This window comes from Anomaloglossus baeobatrachus, chromosome 12, assembly GCF_048569485.1.
Source record: "Anomaloglossus baeobatrachus isolate aAnoBae1 chromosome 12, aAnoBae1.hap1, whole genome shotgun sequence".
In the NCBI taxonomy this organism is placed as follows: domain Eukaryota; kingdom Metazoa; phylum Chordata; class Amphibia; order Anura; family Aromobatidae; genus Anomaloglossus; species Anomaloglossus baeobatrachus.
Genome location: NC_134364.1, coordinates 13,224,450 through 13,252,425, shown reverse-complemented (window position 1 = coordinate 13,252,425; position 27,976 = coordinate 13,224,450). Strand labels below are relative to the sequence as shown.

The window sequence follows — 27,976 nt, the reverse complement described above, 5'->3', positions numbered from 1 at the left end:
CTGCAGTGCTAACCACTGAGCCACCACAAGACTGCAGTGCTAACCACTGAGCCACCACAAGACTGCAGTGCTAACCACTGAGCCACCACAAGACTGCAGTGCTAACCACTGAGCCCCCACAAGACTGCAGTGCTAACCACTGAGCCCCCACAAGACTGCAGTGCTAACCACTGAGCCACCACAAGACTGCAGTGCTAACCACTGAGCCACCACAAGACTGCAGTGCTAACCACTGAGCCACCACAAGACTACAGTGCTAACCACTGAGCCACCACAAGACTACAGTGCTAACCACTGAGCCACCACAAGACTACAGTGCTAACCACTGAGCCACCGTGCCGCCCGAGTATCAGCCCAATCAATCCGAAAAGGGCTTTGACTACATCAATTTCCCACTTTAATACCCCTCCCCCCTTTTTTCTATAGGTTTCTTTTATCAAGTCTCTGACATTTATTACTATTGATACTGATAATCTGGAACGCTTCGGATCACTGAGGTGCTGGATTATTGAAAATTCTGGACTATTGGAAGTGACATATACCATATAGTGATGTATATACACAAAGTTTCTAGATTACCAGGTGCCGGATTAAAGGAATCTTTTGCATTATTCCAATTCTTATTTATTTAGAATTATTATTGTATGTCATATTTTGAACCAAAACTATAAGAAAATAATGATGACTCCGTGTCCTCGCAGTCAGCCCCGTCCTTCATGTTACAAGGAGATCCACAAGACTCCACTGTCCGAGCCTCGGAGATTCTGGACCATCAGCTGATCCCGGGGCCATATTTCCCGGATGCCGGTCTGTTGGAAGTGTCTGGATTATTAAATGTCAGAATAAAGGGAGTTTCACGCAGTCACACTTGTCTGCCCCTACACATCTGTCTGGGGGCCTCATATATACAGGAGGTTTACCCCTGGAGGTGCCGGATGGTTTTTGGCGTCGTTTCCCGCAGGAGCAGAGCATTGTTCCGGCCGCTCCTCATCACTGGGGTCATTGGCTGGATTTGGCGCTGGACGTGCGCTGCTTGTTCTGAAGTTTCTTGTTCCCTGCCGTCTTCTTCCGCTGGCGGGCGCCGGGATCCTCCGTAAGTGACAGAAGCTGAAGATCCTCGTAAGGAGATTTCACCAATTTTTCAATTTCTATTTTTTCCAGAATGTATTCCTGAGAAGAGACAGGAAACGATTAGGAAGTGGTTGGTTGGATGTGGATTGGTGTAGTGGCTGGTTAGTTGCATGGTTGGTTGCTGAAGTGGTTGGTTACATGGTTGGGTGGTGAAATGGTTATGTGGTTGGTTGGTTAGATGGTGAATTGGTTGGTTGGATGGTGAAATGGCTAATTAGTTGCATGGTTGGTTAGTTGAGTGGTGAAATGGTTGGTTGGTTGGATGGATGGATTGGGAATTGGTTGGTTGGTGAAGTGGTTGTTTGGTTGGGTGATGAAGCCGTTGGTTGGTTGCATGATGCAGTGATTAGTTGATTGGTTGGTGCAGTGGTTGGTTGGATGGTGCAGTGGTTGGTTGGTTAGTGCAGTGGTTGGTTGGATGGTGCAGTGGTTGGTTGGATGGTGAAGTGGTTGGATAGTGCAGTGGTTGGTTGGATGGTGCAGTGATTGGTTGGTTGGATGGTGCAGTGATTGGTTGGTTGGATTGGTGCAGTGATTGGTTGGTTGGATGGTGCAGTGATTGGTTGGTTGGATGGTGCAGTGATTGGTTGGTTGGATTGGTGCAGTGATTGGTTGGATGGTGCAGTGATTGGTTGGTTGGATGGTGCAGTGATTGGTTGGTTGGATGGTGAAGTGATTGGTAGGTTGGATGGTGAAGTGATTGGTTGGATGGATGGTGCAGTGATTGGTTGGTTGGATGGTGCAGTGATTGGTTGGTTGGATTGGTGCAGTGATTGGTTGGTTGGATTGGTGCAGTGATTGGTTGGTTGGATTGGTGCAGTGATTGGTTGGTTGGATGGTGCAGTGGTTGGTTGGATGGTGCAGTGATTGGTTGGTTGGTGCAGTGATTGGTTTGTTGGATGGTGCAGTGATTGGTTGGTTGGATTGGTGCAGTGATTGGTTGGTTGGATTGGTGCAGTGATTGGTTGGTTGGATGGTGCAGTGATTGGTTGGTTGGATGGTGCAGTGGTTGGTTGGATTGGTGCAGTGATTGGTTGGTTGGATGGTGCAGTGATTGGTTGGTTGGATTGGTGCAGTGATTGGTTGTTTGGATGGTGCAGTGATTGGTTGGTTGGATGGTGCAGTGATTGGTTGGTTGGATGGTGCAGTGATTGGTTGGTTGGATGGTGAAGTGATTGGTTGGTTGGATGGTGAAGTGATTGGTTGGATGGATGGTGCAGTGATTGGTTGTTTGGATGGTGCAGTGATTGGTTGGTTGGATGGTGCAGTGATTGGTTGGTTGGATGGTGCAGTGATTGGTTGGTTGGATGGTGAAGTGATTGGTTGGATGGATGGTGCAGTGATTGGTTGTTTGGATGGTGCAGTGATTGGTTGTTTGGATGGTACAGTGATTGGTTGTTTGGATGGTGCAGTGATTGGTTGTTTGGATGGTGCAGTGATTGGTTGGATGGTGCAGTGATTGGTTGGTTGGATGGTGCAGTGATTGGTTGGTTCACTGATTTATTTTTTTCATAGCTTTATTTAGTAAGTGTTTGCTAGTTGACAGATTGGTTGACTGATTGGCTCATTAATTTATTAATATGTTGGTTGTGCAAGTTTTCTGTTGGTTGATTGGGTGGGTTATGGATTTATTGATGGGTTCAGTTGACGGTTGATTCATTAGTTGATTTAGAAATTGGTTGATTTATTGGGCTCTAGTTGCTTGATTGATTGTCTGTGGTTGATAGTGGTTGGTTGGGTGAATGATTTGTCCAATTTATCATTATCATGAGTTAATGGTTGCTCTGTTGGTATATATTTCATCCTGAGTGTTTGGTGGATTTGGCAGAATGAAGGAGTAGTTGATTGAGGCTGTGTTCACACCTTGCAGCCACACAAGTATCGCTGCCGGCTTTCCATTGATTTCCTGCAGATGTGACCCCGGGCGATCGTAACGTCTGCGCAGCTTTACCGGAGACGGACGCTTCCTGACAAGAACAAGTGATTGTGCGGTGGCTCCGTGCAGAGTCTGCAGCGGAGCAGGGTACAAAGTGACCGCAACGTGTGAACACGGCCTTACTGATTGGGAGCACTATATGGAGTGATGCCTCCGAAAATTGTCTATGTGCGGAAGAAAGTGCGGTCGTAACAATCCGCCGTCCGTTCTGCGGATTAAACAGCGTTCACCGTGGAATATGCGGGACACTTCACCTTGATCATATCCAGTTTGTGGCCGAGCTCCACCTCCGCCAGCGGCCCGTAATGCTTCATGTGGCAGTGCTCGGCCAGGTTCATCACCGCCAGCAATAAGCTGCCGATCTCCACGCTCTGCGGAGACACAAGAGACCGGCACGTACCGAAATCAGCTACACCTATCACAAGGTATCGCAGCAGATCCACAGGAAACAGCAATTATCAGTGCTAGAAACTATTGTCCCCCATGCTTTACACTACAGCTCCGCTCCATCAGGCACAATTATGATTAATGAATTCATCTAAAATTTAAAACTGCACCAGACTCTGGTGGCAGACCAGTTATTCCCTGATTCACAGAATCCGACTGATCCACCATGCTTTATACTGCAGCTCTGCTTCTGTTATCTTCTAAATCCCTTGTCCCAACTACAACCCCCATTCTCCATGCACTCGGGCCGCTCTCACCTGGTTCCGGAACTGCCCCTTCTCCAGGTTAAAGGTCATTTCCAGCTGCTTGTTCCGTTCCTGCAGGCGGTCGTACTGCAGCTGCAGCTGGGACAGTTCACTGGTCATCGTCTAAGGGACACAGAGACATGTGACACCACACCGAGCATGATGGGAGTTGTAGTCCAATAGATTTACAGGGGGCGTCCAGCCTTCATTATAGGGAATGGAAAATGTTTAAAGTGCAACTTCACCCCGGTCCTGTCCCTACATCCAGCCCCTGACACAGGCTGAGATACATCCTGCTGGAGAGTGCATCTAACACACTTAGATACACAATAGAAGAGGTGCGATGAAGACTGGGCTGTAATCAGCCCCACGGTCAGGTTAGATACAGCCTGGGATAGAGTGTATCTAACTCATCCGTATCTAAACTCATGGGTATCTAACTCATCCGTATCTAACTCATCCATATCTAACTCATCCGTATCCTCACACCTGAGATATTATAGAGGGGCGGTTTCATCCTCGATACATTTGAAACATTGTGTTTAACAATCAATTAAGTAACAAAGAATCCCCCAGTGACTGACTCCACAACGAGCACGAAAAGACACCCCTCAGAGTGAAGACTGCGCCCCAAGACTGGATCCGGGGCCTGTACTTGTGCCCCCCCTCCCGGTCCCATCAGATCCCTGTCGCAGATTATCGGTCACGTTACAGACGACATTGTTCTCTGATGTTTCAGAATTCAGTTGTTCTAATTCCAAAACATCCATTGTGCAGCGAGCGGCGGAGTCTGAGCAAACGGCAAATAATCCGGTGTCATGTCACCGCGTGCACAAAAGCCGAGATTACTCACTGCTGGCAGAACGCCACCGCAAGGAGCGCAGCTCCGAGGAGATCACATTCAGGAGCGCAACCCGAAACCAGCAACATCTTATCTGTCACAGCAGGTGCCTGCAATCTACACAGTGACTGCACCAGCAGAAGACAGAGCGCAGCTCTGGAGTATAATACAGGAGGTAACCCAGGATCAGTAATGTATGTACACAGTGACTGCACCAGCAGAATAGTGAGTGCAGCTCTGGAGTATAATACAGGAGGTAACTCAGGATCAGTAATGTAATGTATGTACACAGTGACTGCACCAGCAGAATAGTGAGTGCAGCTCTGGAGTATAATACAGGAGGTAACTCAGGATCAGTAATGTAATGTATGTACACAGTGACTGCACCAGCAGAATAGTGAGTGCAGCTCTGGGGTATAATACAGGAGGTAACTCAGGATCAATAATGTAATGTATGTACACAGTGACTGCACCAGCAGCAGAGTGAGTGCAGCTCTGGGGTATAATACAGGAGGTAACTCAGGATCAATAATGTAATGTATGTACACAGTGACTGCACCAGCAGAATAGTGAGTGCAGCTCTGGGGTATAATACAGGAGGTAACTCAGGATCAATAATGTAATGTATGTACACAGTGATTGCACCAGCAGAATAGTGAGTGCAGCTCTGGAGTATAATACAGGGGGTAACTCAGGATCAGTAATGTAATGTATGTACACAGTGACTGCACCAGCAGAATAGTGAGTGCAGCTCTGGAGTATAATACAGGAGGTAACGCAGGATCAGTAATGTAATGTATGTACACAGTGACTGCACCAGCAGAATAGTGAGTGCAGCTCTGGAATAGAATACAGGAGGTAACTCAGGATCAGTAATGTATGTACACAGTGACTGCACCAGCAGAATAGTGAGTGCAGCTCTGGAGTATAATACAGGAGGTAACTCAGGATCACTAATGTAATGCATATACACAGTGACTGCACCAGCAGAATAGTGAGTGCAGCTCTGGAGTATAATACAGGATGTAACTCAGGATCACTAATGTAATGTATGTACACAGTGACTGCACCAGCAGAATAGTGAGTGCAGCTCTGGAGTATAATACAGGATGTAACTCAGGATCACTAATGTAATGTATGTACACAGTGACTGCAGCAGCAGAATAGTGAGTGCAGCTCTGGAGTATAATACAGGAGGTAACTCAGGATTAGTAATGTAATGTATGTACACAGTGACTGCACCAGCAGAATAGTGAGTGCAGCTCTGGAATAGAATACAGGAGGTAACTCAGGATCAGTAATGTAATGTATGTACACAGTGACTGCACCAGCAGAATAGTGAGTGCAGCTCTGGAGTATAATACAGGAGATAACTCAGGATCAGTAATGTACGCACATATTGTAGATTTTCTATAGGTCTCCTGCAGTGTGATGATCCAAGGTGAAGAATGGATTTATTCCTTCTACATTTATGCACAGAGGGGGGTCAGGGGTGTGGAGATTTATTCACCAGTTTGGTCGTGTCGTGCTGTCTCTTTATTGCTTCCAGTCTGAGTTGAGAACTTTCCTGTTCATCGGCGAGGATCGTGAGATTATTCACCAAATTCTCATTGGTGAGAGACAGCGTCTCGTGGCGTCTGATGATGGCCTTCACCGGAGAGTCGATGCCGTATTCTAGATAATCTACAGAGAAGAGAAAACAGGTTGGAATATCCTGGCGCCCTGCACGGCACCGCTATATACAGGCTGGGGTCTGCACAGGTATATACCCTGAGTGGTATCTATAGGGTTAAGCCCCTGAATGGATTGTGTAGTCTCATATCCATGGATGGAGAGAACGTGGTAAGGCCCCAATATGGCGGGTGCACACGGGATTTTTATGGGGTCCCCTCTCACTGTCTGCTGCTCTCGGGCGGCCTGCCTTGGGAGGATGCTCAGTGTTTGGAGACGTTTCTGTGGTCGCTCAGTGGTTGGAGACGTTTCTGTGGTTGCTCAGTGGTTGGAGACGTTTCTGTGGCCGCTCAGTGGTTGGAGACGTTTCTGTGGTCACTCAGTGGTTGAAGACGTTTCTGTGGTCGCTCAGTGGTTGCTCAGTGGTTGGAGACGTTTCTGTGGTTGCTCAGTGGTTGGAGACGTTTCTGTCGTCGCTCAGTGGTTGGAGACGTTTCTGTGGTTGCTCAGTGGTTGGAGACGTTTCTGTTGTTGCTCAGTGGTTGGAGACGTTTCTGTGGTCGCTCAGTGGTTGGAGACGTTTCTGTGGTCGCTCAGTGGTTGGAGACGTTTCTGTGGTCGCTCAGTGGTTGGAGACGTTTCTGTGGTCGCTCAGTGGTTGCTCAGTGGTTGGAGACGTTTCTGTGGTTGCTCAGTAGTTGGAGACGTTTCTGTGGTCGCTCAGTGGTTGGAGACGTTTCTGTGGTCGCTCAGTGGTTGCTCAGTGGTTGGAGACGTTTCTGTGGTCGCTCAGTGGTTGCTCAGTGGTTGGAGATGTTTCTGTGGTCGCTCAGTGGTTGCTCAGTGGTTGGAGACGTTTCTGTGGTCACTCAGTGGTTGGAGACGTTTCTGTGGTCGCTCAGTGGTTGCTCAGTGGTTGGAGACGTTTCTGTGGTCGCTCAGTGGTTGCTCAGTGGTTGGAGACGTTTCTGTGGTTGCTCAGTAGTTGGAGACGTTTCTGTGGTCGCTCAGTGGTTGCTCAGTGGTTGGAGACGTTTCTGTGGTCGCTCAGTGGTTGGAGATGTTTCTGTGGTCGCTCAGTGGTTGCTCAGTGGTTGGAGAAGTTTCTGTCGTCGCTCAGTGGTTGGAGACGTTTCTGTGGTCGCTCAGTGGTTGGAGACGTTTCTGTGGTCGCTCAGTGGTTGGAGACGTTTCTGTCGTCGCTCAGTGGTTGGAGACGTTTCTGTCGTCGCTCAGTGGTTGGAGACGTTTCTGTGGTCGCTCAGTGGTTGGAGACGTTTCTGTGGTCGCTCAGTGGTTGGACACATTGGGAGGATATTATATACTGGTCACTATATATTGGGAATGTGCCTCTTACCAGTCTGACCGGTGCTTACTGGTATATTCCCAGTAGGGGAGACCCTGGTGACTTACTATCCGGGACCCTCTCCACCATTTTTATCAGGAAGTCCTCGTAGATCTTGTGCGTCTTCATCCTCTCATGAAGCGTCTTCTGTCTGTGAATAGAATCAGATTGTGATGAGTTCTGTCCACCACTGAGCCGGCGCGGCACTACAACTCCCATCCAGCTGTGGTGCCCAGTACAAGCCCCACACATGGACTGTGCAGGAGCCCGCGCTCGGGGCCGGTGGAGATGACTCCCGCTACCTCTTCCTCTTCCGCTCCAGCTGCGCCTCCAGCTCCGCGATCTCGTGCTGCCGCTGCTCATTCTGCCGCGATTCTGTCTGGTATTTCGCGATCGCCCGTCTTCTCTTCGCTTCACTGTCCTTCAGGAACCTCTCAAACTTCACGGCTTTCTCCGAGTACTGAGACCAAAAGACAAATCATATACAGAGATCTCCCCAATCATCAGTGCCGGACCCTCCACCGCCCTCCTCCCCAATCATCAGTGTCGGACCCTCCACCGCCCTCCTAACCAATCATCAGTGCAGGACCCTCCGCCGCCCTCCTCCCCAATCATCAGTGCCGGACCCTCCACCGCCCTCCTCCCCAATCATCAGTGCAGGACCCTCCGCCGCCCTCCTCCCCAATCATCAGTGCCGGACCCTCCGCCGCCCTCCTCCCCAATCATCAGTGCAGGACCCTCCGCCGCCCTCCTCCCCAATCATCAGTGTCGGACCCTCCACCGCCCTCCTAACCAATCATCAGTGCAGGACCCTCCGCCGCCCTCCTCCCCAATCATCAGTGCAGGACCCTCCGCCGCCCTCCTCCCCAATCATCAGTGCCGGACCCTCCGCCGCCCTCCTCCCCAATCATCAGTGCAGGACCCTCCGCCGCCCTCCTCCCCAATCATCAGTGCTGGACCCTCCGCCGCCCTCCTCCCCAATCATCAGTGCTGGACCCTCCGCCGCCCTCCTCCCCAATCATCAGTGCCGGATCCTCCACCGCCCTCCTCACCAATCATCAGTGCCGGACCCTCCGCCGCCCTCCTCCCCAATCATCAGTGCAGGACCCTCCGCCGCCCTCCTCACCAATCATCAGTGCAGGACCCTCCGCCGCCCTCCTCACCAATCATCAGTGCAGGACCCTACGCCGCCCTCCTCCCCAATCATCAGTGCTGGACCCTCCGCCGCCCTCCTCACCAATCATCAGTGCTGGACCCTCCGCCGCCCTCCTCACCAATCATCAGTGCCGGACCCTCCACCGCCCTCCTCACCAATCATCAGTGCAGGACCCTCCGCCGCCCTCCTCACCAATCATCAGTGCAGGACCCTCCGCCGCCCTCCTCACCAATCATCAGTGCAGGACCCTCCGCCGCACTCCTCACCAATCATCAGTGCCGGACCCTCCACCGCCCTCCTCACCAATCATCAGTGCAGGACCCTCTGCCGCCCTCCTCACCAATCATCAGTGCAGGACCCTCTGCCGCCCTCCTCACCAATCATCAGTGCAGGACCCTCTGCCGCCCTCCTCCCCAATCATCAGTGCAGGACCCTCTGCCGCCCTCCTCCCCAATCATCAGTGCAGGACCCTCTGCCGCCCTCCTCCCCAATCATCAGTGCAGGACCCTCCGCCGCCCTCCTCACCAATCATCAGTGCAGGACCCTCTGCCGCCCTCCTCACCAATCATCAGTGCAGGACCCTCTGCCGCCCTCCTCACCAATCATCAGTGAAGGACCCTCCGCCGCCCTCCTCACCAATCATCAGTGCAGGACCCTCTGTCGCCCTCCTCACCAATCATCAGTGCAGGACCCTCCGCCGCCCTCCTCACCAATCATCAGTGCAGGACCCTACGCCGCCCTCCTCCCCAATCATCAGTGCTGGACCCTCCGCCGCCCTCCTCCCCAATCATCAGTGCAGGACCCTCTGCCTCCCTCCTCACCAATCATCAGTGCAGGACCCTACGCCGCCCTCCTCACCAATCATCAGTGCAGGACCCTACGCCGCCCTCCTCACCAATCATCAGTGCAGGACCCTCTGTCGCCCTCCTCACCAATCATCAGTGCAGGACCCTCCACCGCCCTCCTCACCAATCATCAGTGCAGGACCCTCCGCCGCCCTCCTCACCAATTATCAGTGCAGGACCCTCCGCCGCCCTCCTCACCAATCATCAGTGCAGGACCCTCTGTCGCCCTCCTCACCAATCATCAGTGCAGGACCCTCTGCCTCCCTCCTCACCAATCATCAGTGCAGGACCCTCTGCCTCCCTCCTCACCAATCATCAGTGCAGGACCCTCTGTCGCCCTCCTCACCAATCATCAGTGCAGGACCCTCCGCCGCTCTCCTCACCAATCGTCAGTGCAGGACCCCTCTGCCGCCCTCCTCACCAATCAGTGCCGGCCCTCCGTCGCCCTCCTCACCAATCATCAGTGCCGGACCCTCCGTCGCCCTCCTCACCTTTTTCCCTTAGTACAGGACCCTCCGCCGCCCTCCTCACCTTTTTCCCTTAGTACAGGACCCTCCGCCGTCCTCCTCACTTCTTGTCTCAGTAGAGGATTCTCTGCCGCCCTCCTCACCTTGTTCCCTCAGTACAGGACCTTCCGCCGCCCTCCTCACCTTGTTCCCTCAGTACAGGACCTTCCGCTGCCCTCCTCACCTTGTTCCCTCAGTACAGGACCCTCCGCCGTCCTCCTCACCTTGTTCCCTCAGTACAGGACATTCCGCCGCCCTCCTCACCTTGTTCCCTCAGTACAGGACCTTCCACCGCCCTCCTCACCTTGTTCCCTCAGTACAGGACCCTCCGCCGTACTCCTCACTTCTTGTCTCAGTACAGGACCCTCCGCCGCCCTCTTCACCTTGTTCTCTCAGTGCAGGACCCTCCGCCGTCCTCCTCACTTCTTGTCTCAGTACAGGACCTTCCGCCGCCCTCCTCACCTTGTTCCCTCAGTACAGGACCTTCCACCGCCCTCCTCACCTTGTTCCCTCAGTACAGGACCCTCCGCCGTCCTCCTCACTTCTTGTCTCAGTACAGGACCCTCCGCCGCCCTCCTCACCTTGTTCTCTCAGTGCAGGACCCTCCGCCGCCCTCCTCACCTTGTTCCCTCATACAGGACCCTCCGCCGCCCTCCTCACCTTGTTCTCTCAGTGCAGGACCCTCCGCCACCCTCCTCACCTTGTTCCCTCAGTACAGGACCCTCCGCCGTCCTCCTCACCTTGTTCTCTCAGTACAGGACCTTCTGCCACCCTCCTCACCTTGTTCCCTCAGTACAGGATCCTCCGCCGTCCTCCTCACCTTGTGCTCTCAGTACAGGACCCTCTGCCACCCTCCTCACCTCTTGTCTCAGTGCAGGACCCTCCGCCGTCCTCCTCACCTTGTTCCCTCAGTACAGGACCCTCCGCCACCCTCCTCACCTCTTGTCTCAGTGCAGGACCCTCTGCCGCCCTCCTCACCTTGTTCCCTCAGTACAGGACCCTCCGCCGCCCTCCTCACCTTGTTCTCTCAGTGCAGGACCCTCCGCCGCCCTCCTTACCTTGTTCCCTCAGTACAGGACCCTCCGCCACCCCCCTCACCTTGTTCCCTCAGTACAGGACCCTCCGCCGTCCTCCTCACCTTGTTCCCTCAGTACAGGACCCTCTGCCACCCTCCTCACTTCTTGTCTCATTACAGGACCCTCCGCCGCCCTCCTTACCTTGTTCTCTCAGTACAGGACCCTCTGCCACCCTCCTCACCTCTTGTCTCAGTGCAGGACCCTCCGCCGCCCTCCTTACCTTGTTCCCTCAGTACAGGACCCTCCGCCGCCCTCCTCACCTTGTTCCCTCAGTACAGGAACCTCCGCCGCCCTCCTTACCTTGTTCCCTCAGTACAGGAACCTCCGCCGCCCTCCTTACCTTGTTCCCTCAGTACAGGACCCTCCGCCGCCCTCCTTACCTTGTTCCCTCAGTACAGGAACCTCCGCCACCCTCCTCACTTCTTGTCTCAGTGCAGGACCCTCCGCCGCCCTCCTTACCTTGTTCCCTCAGTACAGGACCCTCCGCCGCCCTCCTTACCTTGTTCCCTCAGTACAGGAACCTCCGCCGCCCTCCTTACCTTGTTCCCTCAGTACAGGACCCTCCGCCGCCCTCCTTACCTTGTTCCCTCAGTACAGGAACCTCCGCCGCCCTCTTTACCTTGTTCTCTCAGTGCAGGACCCTCCGCCGTCCTCCTCACCTTGTTCCCTCTGTACAGAACCCTCCGCCGCCCTCTTTACCTTGTTCTCTCAGTGCAGGACCCTCCGCCGCCCTCCTTACCTTGTTCTCTCAGTGCAGGACCCTCCGCCGTCCTCCTCACCTTGTTCCCTCAGTACAGGACCCTCTGCCGCCCTCCTCACCTCTTTTTGTCTCAGTGTAAACTCCTCCTTCTGCTCCTCCAGCGCGCGCAGGCGTTCCCCGTACTCCTCCCGTTTTTGGACCAGCTCTTGGCTCACGCGGTCGTACTCCACCTCCTTCTTCAAAACCAATGTGTTCTGTAAAGTGTTTTCACTGGTGTCCAGTATCTTACCAGCGGCCTCGAGGGAAACCGTAGAAGAGCACAGTGTAATGGAGGAATTCATAGCGAAAAGTTCTGCCCTCTCTAACAAACGTCAGGTCCGATTCATTATCATATTTTACCCTTTTTTTAATGATTTTTTTAGGGTTTTTCAACTATGTTTGATTTGCACCAAATTCTCCTTTATTCTCTGCCTTGATGAAGTCTATTTTGTGCTCCGTAGTTTTTTTTCATCTTCACTATAGTAGGACGGGGTTAATTTTCTAGATCATTACGGAATATTCATCACTTACAAAGTTTAAAAACAAATTGCTACATTATTGCACTTGATCCTCTGCCCAGTGCCCCCCAGTACAGTATCCGCAGCAGAAATGAAGGGAATAGGGGGGCCCTGGACTGCACTGAGGTCAATAGAAGCAGTGAACAATCGCTGATTGCCATGAACATTTACACAAAAGCTCCACTGTAAACCGGAGGCGGGGGGCTCCCAGCAGTGGACCCCGTAATCAGACTGACCAATAGGAAAGAGGGTTTTCTTAATCATACAAGCCCCTAATAACAATAAAACCAAACCAGAATCTCACCTCCTTTATGATTGGGATCTGAGTGATGTCCTCGTCCTCATAATCCCTGAAAAACAAGTCACAACTTCGTCGTAAACTCCGCTCCGCACACGGATCTCACACTGGGAAAGGTCAGGTCTTGTCTTTATACTGACAGGGCACAATGCCCGCTGTGCCCGACCTGGACTCAGCTACAACTGTGCCCCGAGCTCCAACCACACAACTGCTAGAGGGGCACAATGAGTATACAGATACAATTATATACAGGAGATACCCGGGTTATACCGGCTGTACAGATACAATTATATACAGGAGATGCCCAGGTTATACCAGCTGTACAGATACAATTATATACAGGAGATACCCGGGTTATACCGGCTGTACAGATACAATTATATACAGGAGATACCCAGGTTATACCGGCTGTACATATATAATTATATACAGGAAATGCCCAGGTTATACCGGCTGTACAGATACAATTATATACAGGAGATACCCGGGTTATACCGGCTGTACAGATACAATTATATACAGGAGATACCCAGGTTATACCGGCTGTACATATATAATTATATACAGGAAATGCCCAGGTTATACCGGCTGTACAGATACAATTATATACAGGAGATGCCCAGGTTATACCGGCTGTACAGATACAATTATATACAGGAGATGCCCAGGTTATACCGGCTGTACATATATTATTATATACAGGAGATGCCCAGGTTATAGTGGCTGTACATATATAATTATATACAGGAGATGCCCAGGTTATACCGGCTGTACATATATAATTATATACAGGAGATGCCCGCGTTATTCCAGCTGTACATATATAATTATATACAGGAGATGTCCAGGTTATACCAGCTGTACATATATAATTATATACAGGAGATGGCCAGGTTATACCGGCTGTACATATATAATTATATACAGGAGATGCCCAGGTTATACCGGCTGTACATATATAATTATATACAGGAGATGCCCGGGTTATTCCAGCTGTACATATATAATTATATACAGGAGATGTCCAGGTTATACCAGCTGTACATATATAATTATATACAGGAGATGCCCAAGTTATACCGGCTGTACATATATAATTATATACAGGAGATGTCCACGTTATACCAGCTGTACATATATAATTATATACAGGAGATGTCCAGGTTATACCGGCTGTACATATATAATTATATACAGGAGATGCCCAGGTTATACCAACTGTACATATATAATTATATACAGGAGATGTCCACGTTATACCAGCTGTACATATATAATTATATACAGGAGATGTCCAGGTTATAGCAGCTGTACATATATAATTATATACAGGAGATGCCCAGGTTATACCGGCTGTACAAATACAATTATATACAGGAGATGCCCAGGTTATACCGGCTGTACATATATTATTATATACAGGAGATGCCCAGGTTATAGTGGCTGTACATATATAATTATATACAGGAGATGCCCAAGTTATACCGGCTGTACATATATAATTATATACAGGAGATGTCCACGTTATACCAGCTGTACATATATAATTATATACAGGAGATGTCCAGGTTATACCGGCTGTACATATATAATTATATACAGGAGATGCCCAGGTTATACCAGCTGTACATATATAATTATATACAGGAGATGTCCAGGTTATACCAGCTGTACATATATAATTATATACAGGAGATGCCCAGGTTATACTGGCTGTACATATATAATTATATACAGGAGATGTCCAGGTTATACCGGCTGTACATATATAATTATATACAGGAGATGCCCAGGTTATACCAACTGTACATATATAATTATATACAGGAGATGCCCAGGTTATACCGGCTGTACATATATAATTATATACAGGAGATGTCCAGGTTATACCAGCTGTACATATATAATTATATACAGGAGATGCCCAGGTTATACCAACTGTACATATATAATTATATACAGGAGATGTCCAGATTATACCAACTGTACATATATAATTATATACAGGAGATGCCCAGGTTATACCGGCTGTACATATATAATTATATACAGGAGATGCCCAGGTTATACCGGCTGTACATATATAATTATATACAGGAGATGCCCAGGTTATACCGGCTGTACATATATAATTATATACAGGAGATGCCCGGGTTATACCGGCTGTACATATATAATTATATACAGGAGATGCCCAGGTTATACCAGCTGTACATATATAATTATATACAGGAGATGCCCAGGTTATACTGGCTGTACATATATAATTATATACAGGAGATGTCCAGGTTATACCGGCTGTACATATATAATTATATACAGGAGATGCCCAGGTTATACCAACTGTACATATATAATTATATACAGGAGATGCCCAGGTTATACCGGCTGTACATATATAATTATATACAGGAGATGTCCAGGTTATACCAGCTGTACATATATAATTATATACAGGAGATGCCCAGGTTATACCAACTGTACATATATAATTATATACAGGAGATGTCCAGATTATACCAACTGTACATATATAATTATATACAGGAGATGCCCAGGTTATACCGGCTGTACATATATAATTATATACAGGAGATGCCCAGGTTATACCGGCTGTACATATATAATTATATACAGGAGATGCCCAGGTTATACCGGCTGTACATATATAATTATATACAGGAGATGCCCGGGTTATACCGGCTGTACATATATAATTATATACAGGAGATGCCCAGGTTATACCAGCTGTACATATATAATTATATACAGGAGATGCCCAGGTTATACCGGCTGTACATATATAATTATATACAGGAGATGCCCAGGTTATACCAGCTGCACATATATAATTATATACAGGAGATGCCCAGGTTATACCGGCTGTACATATATAATTATATACAGGAGATGCCCAGGTTATACCGGCTGTACATATATAATTATATACAGGAGATGCCCAGGTTATACCAGCTGTACATATATAATTATATACAGGAGATGCCCAGGTTATACCGGCTGTACATATATAATTATATACAGGAGATGCCCAGATTATACCAGCTGTACATATATAATTATATACAGGAGATGCCCAGGTTATACCGGCTGTACATATATAATTATATACAGGAGATGCCCAGGTTATACTGGCTGTACATATATAATTATTATTATACTAGCTGTACTACCTGGCTTCGCCCGGGTTAATAACTGCTGTTAACAAAATAGAATGTATTAACAAAAATGTATTCTGCACACAAAAACCACAAAACAAATAGATATAAATGTAATTATGTCTGTCTCCCCGTCTGTATATATCTGTCTCTCTCTTTGTCTGTCTGTCTCTTTTCTTTCCCTGTCTGTCTGTTTCCCTGTGTCTGTCTCTGTCTCGTTGTCTGTCTCTTAACCTGTCTCTCTCTTTCCCTCTCTTTCCCTGTCTGTCTCTTTCCCTGTCAGTCTGTCTCTTTGTCTGTGTCTGTCTCTTACCCTGTCTGTATCTGTCTCTTTCCCTGTCTGTGTCTGTCTCTTACCCTGTCTGTATCTGTCTCTTTCCTTGTCTGTGTCTGTCTCTTTCCCTGGCTGCATTTTGACACGGCAACATTCCATATAAGGGCGTGGCTGCGCATTCTTCTGAAGTTCTGGCTGCACTGTGGCTCCCAGCTCCATTCGCTTTAATGGAGGCAGGTTTTTTGGCGAATAACTGTAAATAGTGGGGTTAAAATTTCCCCTCAAAACATAGCCTATGACGCTCTCGGGATCCAGACGTGTGAGTGTGCAATAGTTTGTGGCTGTAGCTGCGACGGTGCAGATGCCAATCCCGGATCTATATATCTATGTCTATATGTATATATGTATATATATATATATACACACACACACACACACACACACTCACACTCACACTCACACTCACACTCACACTCAGCTTTATATATTAGATACCAGTGAGTTCCTCTGGTTTCTGGTCACATGACTGATTGCTTTGAGTCTGTCCACCTCCCCGCACACTAGGGGTTAATCTCACCTGCCCTCCTCCAGCTGAGTGACAAACACGTTCCTCTTCCTGACCTCCAGGCTGAGCTCGTATTTCGGGGGGTCTCTGGGGGGCCGCAGCTGCTCGTATTTCGGGGGGTCTCTGGGGGGCCGCAGCTGCTCGTATTTCGGGGGGTCTCTGGGGGGCCGCAGCTGCTCGTATTTCGGGGGGTCTCTGGGGGGGCCGCAGCTGCGCGCACTCCGCCATTGTTGTTGCAGGAGGATCCCCAGTTACATTGTATCCTGCAGCGGAATCTCGGAGCGGTCAGCGTTCTATCTCCATAGTAACCGCTCATCACCCCGGCCCCGCCTCCTCCGGCCCCGCTCCGCCCACACCCCGGGTGCGCTGTGTTCCGGGGGCCGGGGGTGTTTATATACGGGGAGGGGTCGTTACAGCTTCTGTAGTAACAGGGGCCGGTGCACAGGAGCCAAACGCCTGCACTGAATGGCGCGGATTGTGCTTGCTCCATTTCTTCTGAGCTTCTCTCTAGATTTTTTTTTGGGGGGGGTGTCTATATGACCCGCTGCAATGTCCCCCCTCCGGTGTACGGGCCCCAGCACTGCAGGAGTCAGGGCAGCTAGTGCTGCATTATGCCAGGTATGGGTAAGAGCATGTTCAGACGCAGCAGATTTCTCAGAAATGCCAGAGACCCTCATTATACCTGAGCGCAGCGCCGGGAGGAGGCCAAGAAACCGCAGCCGGAAACCGAATCCGCAGCAGCTCAGGTCACTGATCACTTATTAACGAGGAGCAGCGGCCAGAGAATAACAGACCTCAGAATTTACTCCCAGCACATCATTAACCTGCCAGCAAATCCTGAGAGTGTAACCTCCTGTATTATACTCCAGAGCTGCACTCACTATTCTGCTGGTGCAGTCACTGTGTACATACATTACATTACTGATCCCGAGTTACCTCCTGTATTATACACCAGAGCTGCACTCACTATTCTGCTGGTGCAGTCACTGTGTATATACATTACATTACTGATCCTGAGTTACCTCCTATATTATACTCCAGAGCTGCACTCACTATTCTGCTGGTGCAGTCACTGTGTACATACATTACATTACTGATCCTGGGTTACCTCCTGTATTATACTCCAGAGCTGTACTCACTATTCTGCTGGTGCAGTCACTGTGTACATACATTACTGATCCTGAGTTACCTCCTGTATTATACTCCAGAGCTGCACTCACTATTCTGCTGGTGCAGTCACTGTGTACATACATTACATTACTGATCCTGAGTTACCTCCTGTATTATACTCCAGAGCTGTGCTCACTATTCTGCTGGTGCAGTCACTGTATACATACATTACATTACTGATCCTGAGTTACCTCCTGTATTATACTCCAGAGCTGTACTCACTATTCTGCTGGTGCACTCACTGTGTACATACATTACTGATCCTGAGTTACCTCCTGTATTATACTCCAGAGCTGCACTCACTATTCTGCTGGTGCAGTCACTGTGTACATACAATACATTACTGATCCTGAATTACCTCCTGTATTATACTCCAGAGCTGCACTCACTATTCTGCAGGTGCAGTCACTGTGTACATACATTACATTACTGATCCTGTGTTACCTCTTGTATTATACTCCAGAGCTGCACTCACTATTCTGCAGGTGCAGTCACTGTGTACATACATTACATTACTGATCCTGGGTTACCTCCTGTATTATACTCCAGAGCTGCACTCACTATTCTGCTGGTGCACTCACTGTGTACATACATTACTGATCCTAAGTTACCTCCTGTATTATACTCCAGAGCTGCACTCACTATTCTGCAGGTGCAGTCACTGTGTACATACATTACATTACTGATCCTGAGTTACCTCCCGTATTATACTCCAGAGCTGCACTCACTATTCTGCTGGTGCAGTCACTGTGTACATACATTACATTACTGATCCTGAGTTACCTCCTGTATTATACTCCAGAGCTGCACTCACTATTCTGCTGGTGCAGTCACTGTGTACATACATTACATTACTGATCCTGAGTTACCTCCTGTATTATACTCCAGAGCTGCACTCACTATTCTGCAGGTGCAGTCACTGTGTACATACATTACATTACTGATCCTGAGTTACCTCCCGTATTATACTCCAGAGCTGCACTCACTATTCTGCTGGTGCAGTCACTGTGTACATACATTACATTACTGATCCTGAGTTACCTCCCGTATTATACTCCAGAGCTGCACTCACTATTCTGCTGGTGCAGTCACTGTGTACATACATTACATTACTGATCCTGAGTTACCTCCTGTATTATACTCCAGAGCTGCACTCACTATTCTGCTGGTGCAGTCACTGTGTACATACATTACATTACTGATCCTGAGTTACCTCCTGTATTATACTCCAGAGCTGCATTCACTATTCTGCTGGTGCAGTCACTGTGTACATACATTACATTACTGATCCTGAGTTACCTCCTGTATTATACTCCAGAGCTGCATTCACTATTCTGCTGGTGCAGTCACTGTGTACATACATTACATTACTGATCCTGAGTTACCTCCTGTATTATACTCCAGAGCTGCACTCACTATTCTGCTGGTGCAGTCACTGTGTACATACATTACATTACTGATCCTGAGTTACCTCCTGTATTATACTCCAGAGCTGCACTCACTATTCTGCTGGTGCAGTCACTGTGTACATACATTACATTACTGATCCTGAGTTACCTCCTGTATTATACTCCAGAGCTGCACTCACTATTCTGCTGGTGCAGTCACTGTGTACATACATTACATTACTGATCCTGAGTTACCTCCTGTATTATACTCCAGAGCTGCACTCACTATTCTGCTGGTGCAGTCACTGTGTACATACATTACATTACTGATCCTGAGTTACCTCCTGTATTATACTCCAGAGCTGCACTCACTATTCTGCTGGTGCAGTCACTGTGTACATACATTACATTACTGATCCTGAGTTACCTCCCGTATTATACTCCAGAGCTGCACTCACTATTCTGCAGGTGCAGTCACTGTGTACATACATTACATTACTGATCCTGAGTTACCTCCCGTATTATACTCCAGAGCTGCACTCACTATTCTGCTGGTGCAGTCACTGTGTACATACATTACATTACTGATCCTGAGTTACCTCCCGTATTATACTCCAGAGCTGCACTCACTATTCTGCTGGTGCACTCACTGTGTACATACATTACATTACTGATCCTGAGTTACCTCCTGTATTATACTCCAGAGCTGCACTCACTATTCTGCTGGTGCAGTCACTGTGTACATACATTACATTACTGATCCTGAGTTACCTCCTGTATTATACTCCAGAGCTGCACTCACTATTCTGCTGGTGCAGTCACTGTGTACATACATTACATTACTGATCCTGAGTTACCTCCTGTATTATACTCCAGAGCTGCACTCACTATTCTGCTGGTGCAGTCACTGTGTACATACATTACATTACTGATCCTGAGTTACCTCCTGTATTATACTCCAGAGCTGCACTCACTATTCTGCTGGTGCAGTCACTGTGTACATACATTACATTACTGATCCTGAGTTACCTCCTGTATTATACTCCAGAGCTGCACTCACTATTCTGCTGGTGCAGTCACTGTGTACATACATTACATTACTGATCCTGAGTTACCTCCTGTATTATACTCCAGAGCTGCACTCACTATTCTGCTGGTGCAGTCACTGTGTACATACATTACATTACTGATCCTGAGTTACCTCCTGTATTATACTTCAGAGCTGTCGTTCCTGTTCTTCACTATTGCTGTATTAGTTTCTTTATGTGACATGGGGTTGTGATGTAAATATTTGTGCTTTCTGTGGATTGTTGATATAGAGTCTTGAGTCTTGAGTCTTGAGTCTTGAGTCTTGAGTCTTGAGTCTTGAGTCTTGAGTCTTGAGTCTTGAGTCTTGAGTCTTGAGTCTTGAGTCTTGAGTCTTGAGTCTTGAGTCTTGAGTCTTGAGTCTTGAGTCTTGAGTGGTCTTCAGTGATATAGGGTGGGACACACAATACAAAACAAGGGTCTTTATTTCGCAGTTTGGAGGCTTCTGTGCAAATCACCTTTTATCTCAGACTTATATTTGGCCGAGTGAAATCTGACATTCCTTTCTGCTAAACTTAGAGGCTGCTGACCCGGAGGCGGCTGAAATGTCATATCTGGAGCGGAGCCTTGTGCACGCTCCTGGAATCTGAGTCTCCAGACCTGCTGCTGTCAGGGGTGAATAGTGTGGATAATGGCTAAAAATCAAATCAGAACCCCCAAATGCTGGGTCATGCCCCTCATCTGCTCATCCCAGGACACGGGGTGACATGGCAGCGATAACCTCCAGGTCCTGGAGTCTGTGTGAGTCGAAAGTCTTCTCTGCCAGTGAACTATTAGCTGGGCCCATTTTTTAATGCAGTTTTTTTGCAGATTTGTCACAAATCTGAATAACTATCCTTATGCCAGTAAAGGTAATGAGAATTGTGAAGTGTTGCGCGCACGTTGCTTATTTTTTTTTTTGCATATTTTGTGCAAGAAATAATCTACAGAAGATCAATTGTTGGGACGTTTTTTTCCTGCATTTTTTAGCCCTTCCACCCATTGACGTCATTAAGAAAAACACATGACAAAATCGCACCAAAAACTCATGCAATTTTTGGTGCATTTTTCTGCCAGAAGAGGTGCAGATTTGATGCAGAAAATTTCTGAACCAAATACTCAACATGAGCACATCACCTAAGTGGCATATGATGGTGGGGGGCTGGTAACATGTTTACATTGGAGTCCTTGCTCCATTTTCCATATATTATTTTTTTTCCTGTCTTGCTGTTTCTTGCCCAGTTTCATACCTCTGGTATGGACGTACGCTGACTCAGGTGATAATCTGATCCAGGATCTTTCCATACACAGATAATAAGGCTTTTCCACCTCCATAGGTACAGTCATATGAAAAAGTTTGTGCACCCCTATTAATGTTAACCTTTTTTCTTTATAACAATTTGGGTTTTTGCTATTTCAGTTTCATATATCTAATAACTGATGGACTGAGGAATATTTCTGGATTGAAATGAGGTTTATTGCACTAACAGAAAATGTGCAATCCGCATTTAAACAAAATTTGACCGCTGCAAAAGTATGGGCACCCTTATCAATTTCTTAGTTTGAACACTCCTAACTACTTGTTACTGACTTACTAAAGCACTAAATTGGTTTTGTAACCTCATTGAGCTTTGACCTTCATAGGCAGGTGTATCCAATCATGAGAAAAGGTATTTAAGATGGCCACTTGCAAGTTGTTCTCCTATTTGAATCTCCTATGAAGAGTGGCATCATGGGCTCCTCAAAACAACTCTCAAATGATCTGAAAACAAAGATTATTCAGCATAGTTGTTCAGGGGAAGGTACAAAAAGTTGTCTCAGAGATTTAAACTGTCAGTTTCCACTGTGAGGAACATAGTAAGGAAATGAAAGAACACAGGTACAGTTCTTGTTACGCCCAGAAGTGGCAGGCCAAGAAAAATATCAGAAAGGCAGAGAAGAAGAATGGTGAGAACAGTCAAGGACAATCCACAGACCACCTCCAAAGACCTGCAGCATCATCTTGCTGCAGATGGTGTCAATGTGCATCGGTCAACAATACAGCGCACGTTGCACAAGGAGAAGCTGTATGGGAGAGTGATGCGAAAGAAGCTGTTTCTGCAAGCACGCCACAAACAGAGTCGCCTGAGGTATGCAAAAGCACATTTGGACAAGCCAGTTACATTTTGGAAGAAGGTCCTGTGGACTGATGAAACAAGGATTGAGTTGTTTGGTCATACAAAAAGGCGTTATGCATGGAGGCAAAAAAACACGGCATTCCAAGAAAAGCACTTGCTACCCACAGTAAAATTTGGTGGAGGTTCCATCATGCTTTGGGGCTGTGTGGCCAATGCCGGCACCGGGAATCTTGTTAAAGTTGAGAGTCGCATGGATTCAACTCAGTATCAGCAGATTCTTGACAATAATGTGCAAGAATCAGTGACGAAGTTGAAGTTACGCAGGGGACGGATATTTCTGCAAGACAATGATCCAAAACACCGCTCCAAATCTACTCAGGCATTCATGCAGAGGGACAATTACAATGTTCTGGAATGGTCATCCCAGTCCCCAGACCTGAATATCATTGAAAATCTGTGGGATGATGTGAAGCGGCTGTCCATGCTCGGCAACCATCAAACGTAACTGAACTGGAATTGTTTTGTAAACAGGAATGGTGAAATCTACCTTCATCCAGGATCCAGGAACTCATTAAAAGCTACAGGAAGCGACTAGAGGCTGTGATTTCTGCAAAAGGAGGATCTACAAGATATTAATGTCACTTTTATGTTGAGGTGCCCATACTTTTGCACCGGATTGCACATTTTCTGTTAGTACAATAAACCTCATTTCAATCCAGAAATATTCCTCAGTCCATCAGTTATTAGACATATGAACCTGAAATAGCAAAAACCCAAATTGTTATAAAGAAAAAAGGGTAACATTAATAGGGGTGCACAAACTTTTTCATATGACTGTATAACCTGAAATTTTTGGGCCTCAATGCAAAATCTGTAGAGACCCAACACGCCATGTGCATTTTGTAACACTGGAGTCTTCTTTTTTGGCAGAGGTCTTGATGTCCCAAGCACACCAGAGAAGAAACCGATGTGACCTGAGGGTCTCGGCGATGGCCTCCGTGGGCTCGGTGTCACGATGCAGCTGGATTTTGCAGAAAGTGAGTTATTTTTACTGTCGCTTATTTTATGTATAGAAATGCCCAAATCAGCAGTGACATTGACCTCCAGCTCTAGATTATAGTATTAAAGGAGGAAAGTTCTAACTACACAATGTTCCTTCCTGACACTGAAGCAGATCCTTGCCTGACTATATCTGCCCTTTATTCACGAGTCAAAAATACCAAAATCCAACATATTTAACAATAGTCTCTGTGCAAGAAGTTATACAATGTATCTCTGTATTTATCCCTTGTTGCAGTTATTGTTCATAACTGTCCTTCTTTATAACCTTTCCTACAAGGACACTGGACGCCCCACCATTCCTCTGTTATATTTGGTTACATCGCTGAGACAATGCAGTGTTTCCGGTATTAGTCTATTGTGTCTTCGAGAGCAGCTGCTGTGGATCATCTGTCCTCAGAGGAATCAGGTTCTTCAAACAATAGATATTGTCACCAGAAGTGAATGACTTTCAGCAGCCAGGAATAATTCACACATAACAGACACAAGTTTTAATTAACCTGCAACAATCCTAAATAATATCAGTATTGTAACATTGGAGAAAAAAAACCTACTATAATACTGCCCACCATGTACAAGAAGATAACTACTATAATACCGCTCCCTATGTACAAGAATATAACTACTATAATACTGCCCCCTATGTACAAGAATATATCTACTATAATACTGCCCCTATGTACAAGAATATAACTACTATAATACTGCCCCTATGTACAAGAATATATCTACTATAATACTGCCCCTATGTACAAGAATATAACTACTATAATACTGCCCCATAGGTACAAGAATAGAACTACTATAATACTGTCCCCTATGTACAAGAATATAACTACTATAATACTGTCCCCTATGTACAAGAATATAACTACTATAATACTGCCCCTATGTACAAGAATATATCTACTATAATACTGCCCCTATGTACAGGAATATAACTACTATAATACTGCCCCATAGGTACAAGAATATAACTACTATAATACTGCTCCTATGTATAAGAATATAACTACTATAATACTGCTCCTATGTATAAGAATATAACTACTATAATACTGCCCCATAGGTACAAGAATATAACTACTATAATACTGCCCCATAGGTACAAGAATATAACTACTATAATACTGCCCCATAGGTACAAGAATATAACTACTATAATACTGTCCCCTATGTACAAGAATATAACTACTATAATACTGTCCCCTATGTACAAGAATATAACTACTATAATACTGCCCCTATGTACAAGAATATATCTACTATAATACTGCCCCTATGTACAGGAATATAACTACTATAATACTGCTCCTATGTACAAGAATATAACTACTATAATACTGCCCCATAGGTACAAGAATATAACTACTATAATACTGCCCCCTATGTATAAGAATATAACTACTATAATACTGCCCCTATGTACAAGAATATAACTACTATAATACTGCCCCTATGTACAAGAATATAACTGCTATAATACTGCCCCCTATGTACAAGAATATAACTACTATAATACTGCCCCCTATGTACAAGAATATAACTACTATAATACTGCCCCCTATGTACAAGAATATAACTACTATAATACTGCTCCCTATGTATAAGAATATAACTACTATAATACTGCCCCCTATGTACAAGAATATAACTACTATAATACTGCTCCTATGTACAAGAATATAACTACTATAATACTGCCCCTATGTACAAGAGTATAACTACTATAATACTGCCCCTATGTACAGGAATATAACTACTATAATACTGCCCCTATATACAAGAATATAACTACTATAATACTGCCCCTATATACAAGAATATAACTACTATAATACTGCCCCATAGGTACAAGAATATAACTACTATAATACTGCCCCTATATACAAGAATATAACTACTATAATACTGCCCCATAGGTACAAGAATATAACTACTATAATACTGCCCCCTATGTACAAGAATATAACTACTATAATACTGCTCCTATGTACAAGAATATAACTACTATAATACTGCCCCTATGTACAAGAGTATAACTACTATAATACTGCCCCTATGTACAGGAATATAACTACTATAATACTGCCCCTATATACAAGAATATAACTACTATAATACTGCCCCTATATACAAGAATATAACTACTATAATACTGCCCCATAGGTACAAGAATATAACTACTATAATACTGCCCCCTATGTACAAGAATATAACTACTATAATACTGCTCCCTATATATAAGAATATAACTACTATAATACTACCCCCTATGTACAAGAATATAACTACTATAATACTGCCCCCTATGTACAAGAATATAACTACTATAATACTGCTCCCTATATATAAGAATATAACTACTATAATACTACCCCCTATGTACAAGAATATAACTACTATAATACTGCTCCCTATATATAAGAATATAACTACTATAATACTACCCCCTATGTACAAGAATATATCTACTATAATACTGCCTGTATGTACAAGAATATAACTACTATAATACTGCCCCATAGGTACAAGAATATAACTACTATAATACTGCTCCCTATGTATAAGAATATAACTGCTATAATACTGCTCCCTATGTATAAGAATATAACTACTATAATACTGCCCCTATGTACAAGAATATAACTACTATAATACTGCCCCTATGTACAAGAATATAACTGCTATAATACTGCCTCTATGTACAAGAATATAACTACTATAATACTGCCTCCTATGTACAAGAATATAACTACTATAATACTGCCCCCTATGTACAAGAATATAACTACTATAATACTGCCCCCTATGTACAAGAATATAATTACTATAATACTGCCCCTATGTACAAGAATATAACTACTATAATACTGCCTTCTATGTACAAGAATATAACTACTATAATACTGCCTCTATGTACAAGAATATAACTACTATAATACTGCCCCTATGTACAAGAATATAACTACTATAATACTGCTCCCTATATACAAGAATATAACTACTATAATACTGCTCCTATGTACAAGAATATAACTACTATAATACTGCCCCCTATGTACAAGAATATAACTACTATAATACTGCCCCCTATGTACAGGAATATAACTACTATAATACTGCCCCTATGTACAAGAATATAACTACTATAATACTGCCCCAATGTACAAGAATATAACTACTATAATACTGCCCCTATGTACAAGAATATAACTGCTATAATACTGCTCCTATGTACAAGAATATAACTACTATAATACTGCCTCTATGTACAAGAATATAACTACTATAATACTGCCCCTATGTACAAGAATATAACTACTATAATACTGCTCCCTATATACAAGAATATAACTACTATAATACTGCTCCTATGTACAAGAATATAACTACTATAATACTGCCCCCTATGTACAAGAATATAACTACTATAATACTGCCCCCTATGTACAGGAATATAACTACTATAATACTGCCCCTATGTACAAGAATATAACTACTATAATACTGCCCCAATGTACAAGAATATAACTACTATAATACTGCCTGCTATGTACAAGAATATAACTACTATAATACTGCCTGCTATGTACAAGAATATAACTACTATAATACTGCCCCTATGTACAAGAATATAACTACTATAATACTGCCCCAATGTACAAGAATATAACTACTATAATACTGCCTGCTATGTACAAGAATATAACTACTATAATACTGCCTGCTATGTACAAGAATATAACTACTATAATACTGCCCCTATGTACAAGAATATAACTACTATAATACTGCTCCTATGTACAAGAATATAGCTACTATAATACTGCCCCCTATGTACAAGAATATAACTACTATAATACTGCCCCTATGTACAAGAATATAACTGCTATAATAGTGTTCCTTTTGGACAGGGCTTAGACCCTTAGTGCTGGGTTAATCTCTGATTTGGGCATTACATGGGGCAGTAACATTGTAGTCTCCTTCTCTGATATTGCGCGGTGGTTTCTTGTTTCCAGTGATTTCTCTTCTGTACGGTGTGACGTTCTCAGATTCGTGTTCTCAGTGGGGATTTGGACAAATAATTGCCAAGAGGCAGCAAAAAACCCTAAACTAAAGACTAAAATTAAAAAGTAACTTCATTTTAAATGGAATCTGTCCCCCCGTGTGACGTATCTAGCCTGTTAATATGGGCCTACAGGATATAGGATGGTGACAATGATCCTACCTGTCGCCTCATATCAGATTCCTTGTTGTGTATAAATCATGTTTTATCACGTTATTAGAGCTTCCAGGCTATGGGGCGGATGCTGCCTGGAAGATAACTCCGCCTCCAGAGATTATTTTAAGTAAAAAGGGCGTTACCAGTGTGATGTGTGACGGCCGCTCTCTGCAGAGCTGTGTG

At 45.7% G+C, this 27,976-nt stretch overlaps 1 protein-coding gene across 1 annotated transcript; it reads right to left on the bottom strand.

Annotated features, from left to right (window-relative positions):
* Positions 1–339: 339 nt before the first annotated feature.
* CCDC197 (coiled-coil domain containing 197) lies at positions 340–17,020 on the bottom strand (the record flags this gene model as incomplete). The annotated part of the gene is made up of 9 exons (XM_075330621.1): positions 340–1,170; positions 3,322–3,438; positions 3,772–3,882; positions 6,111–6,283; positions 7,685–7,767; positions 7,919–8,076; positions 12,019–12,195; positions 12,761–12,806; positions 16,782–17,020. Coding segments are annotated over 9 exons (1,275 nt in total), but the record flags the coding sequence as incomplete, so codon positions are not given.
* Between the last annotated feature and the right edge of the window lie 10,956 nt (positions 17,021–27,976).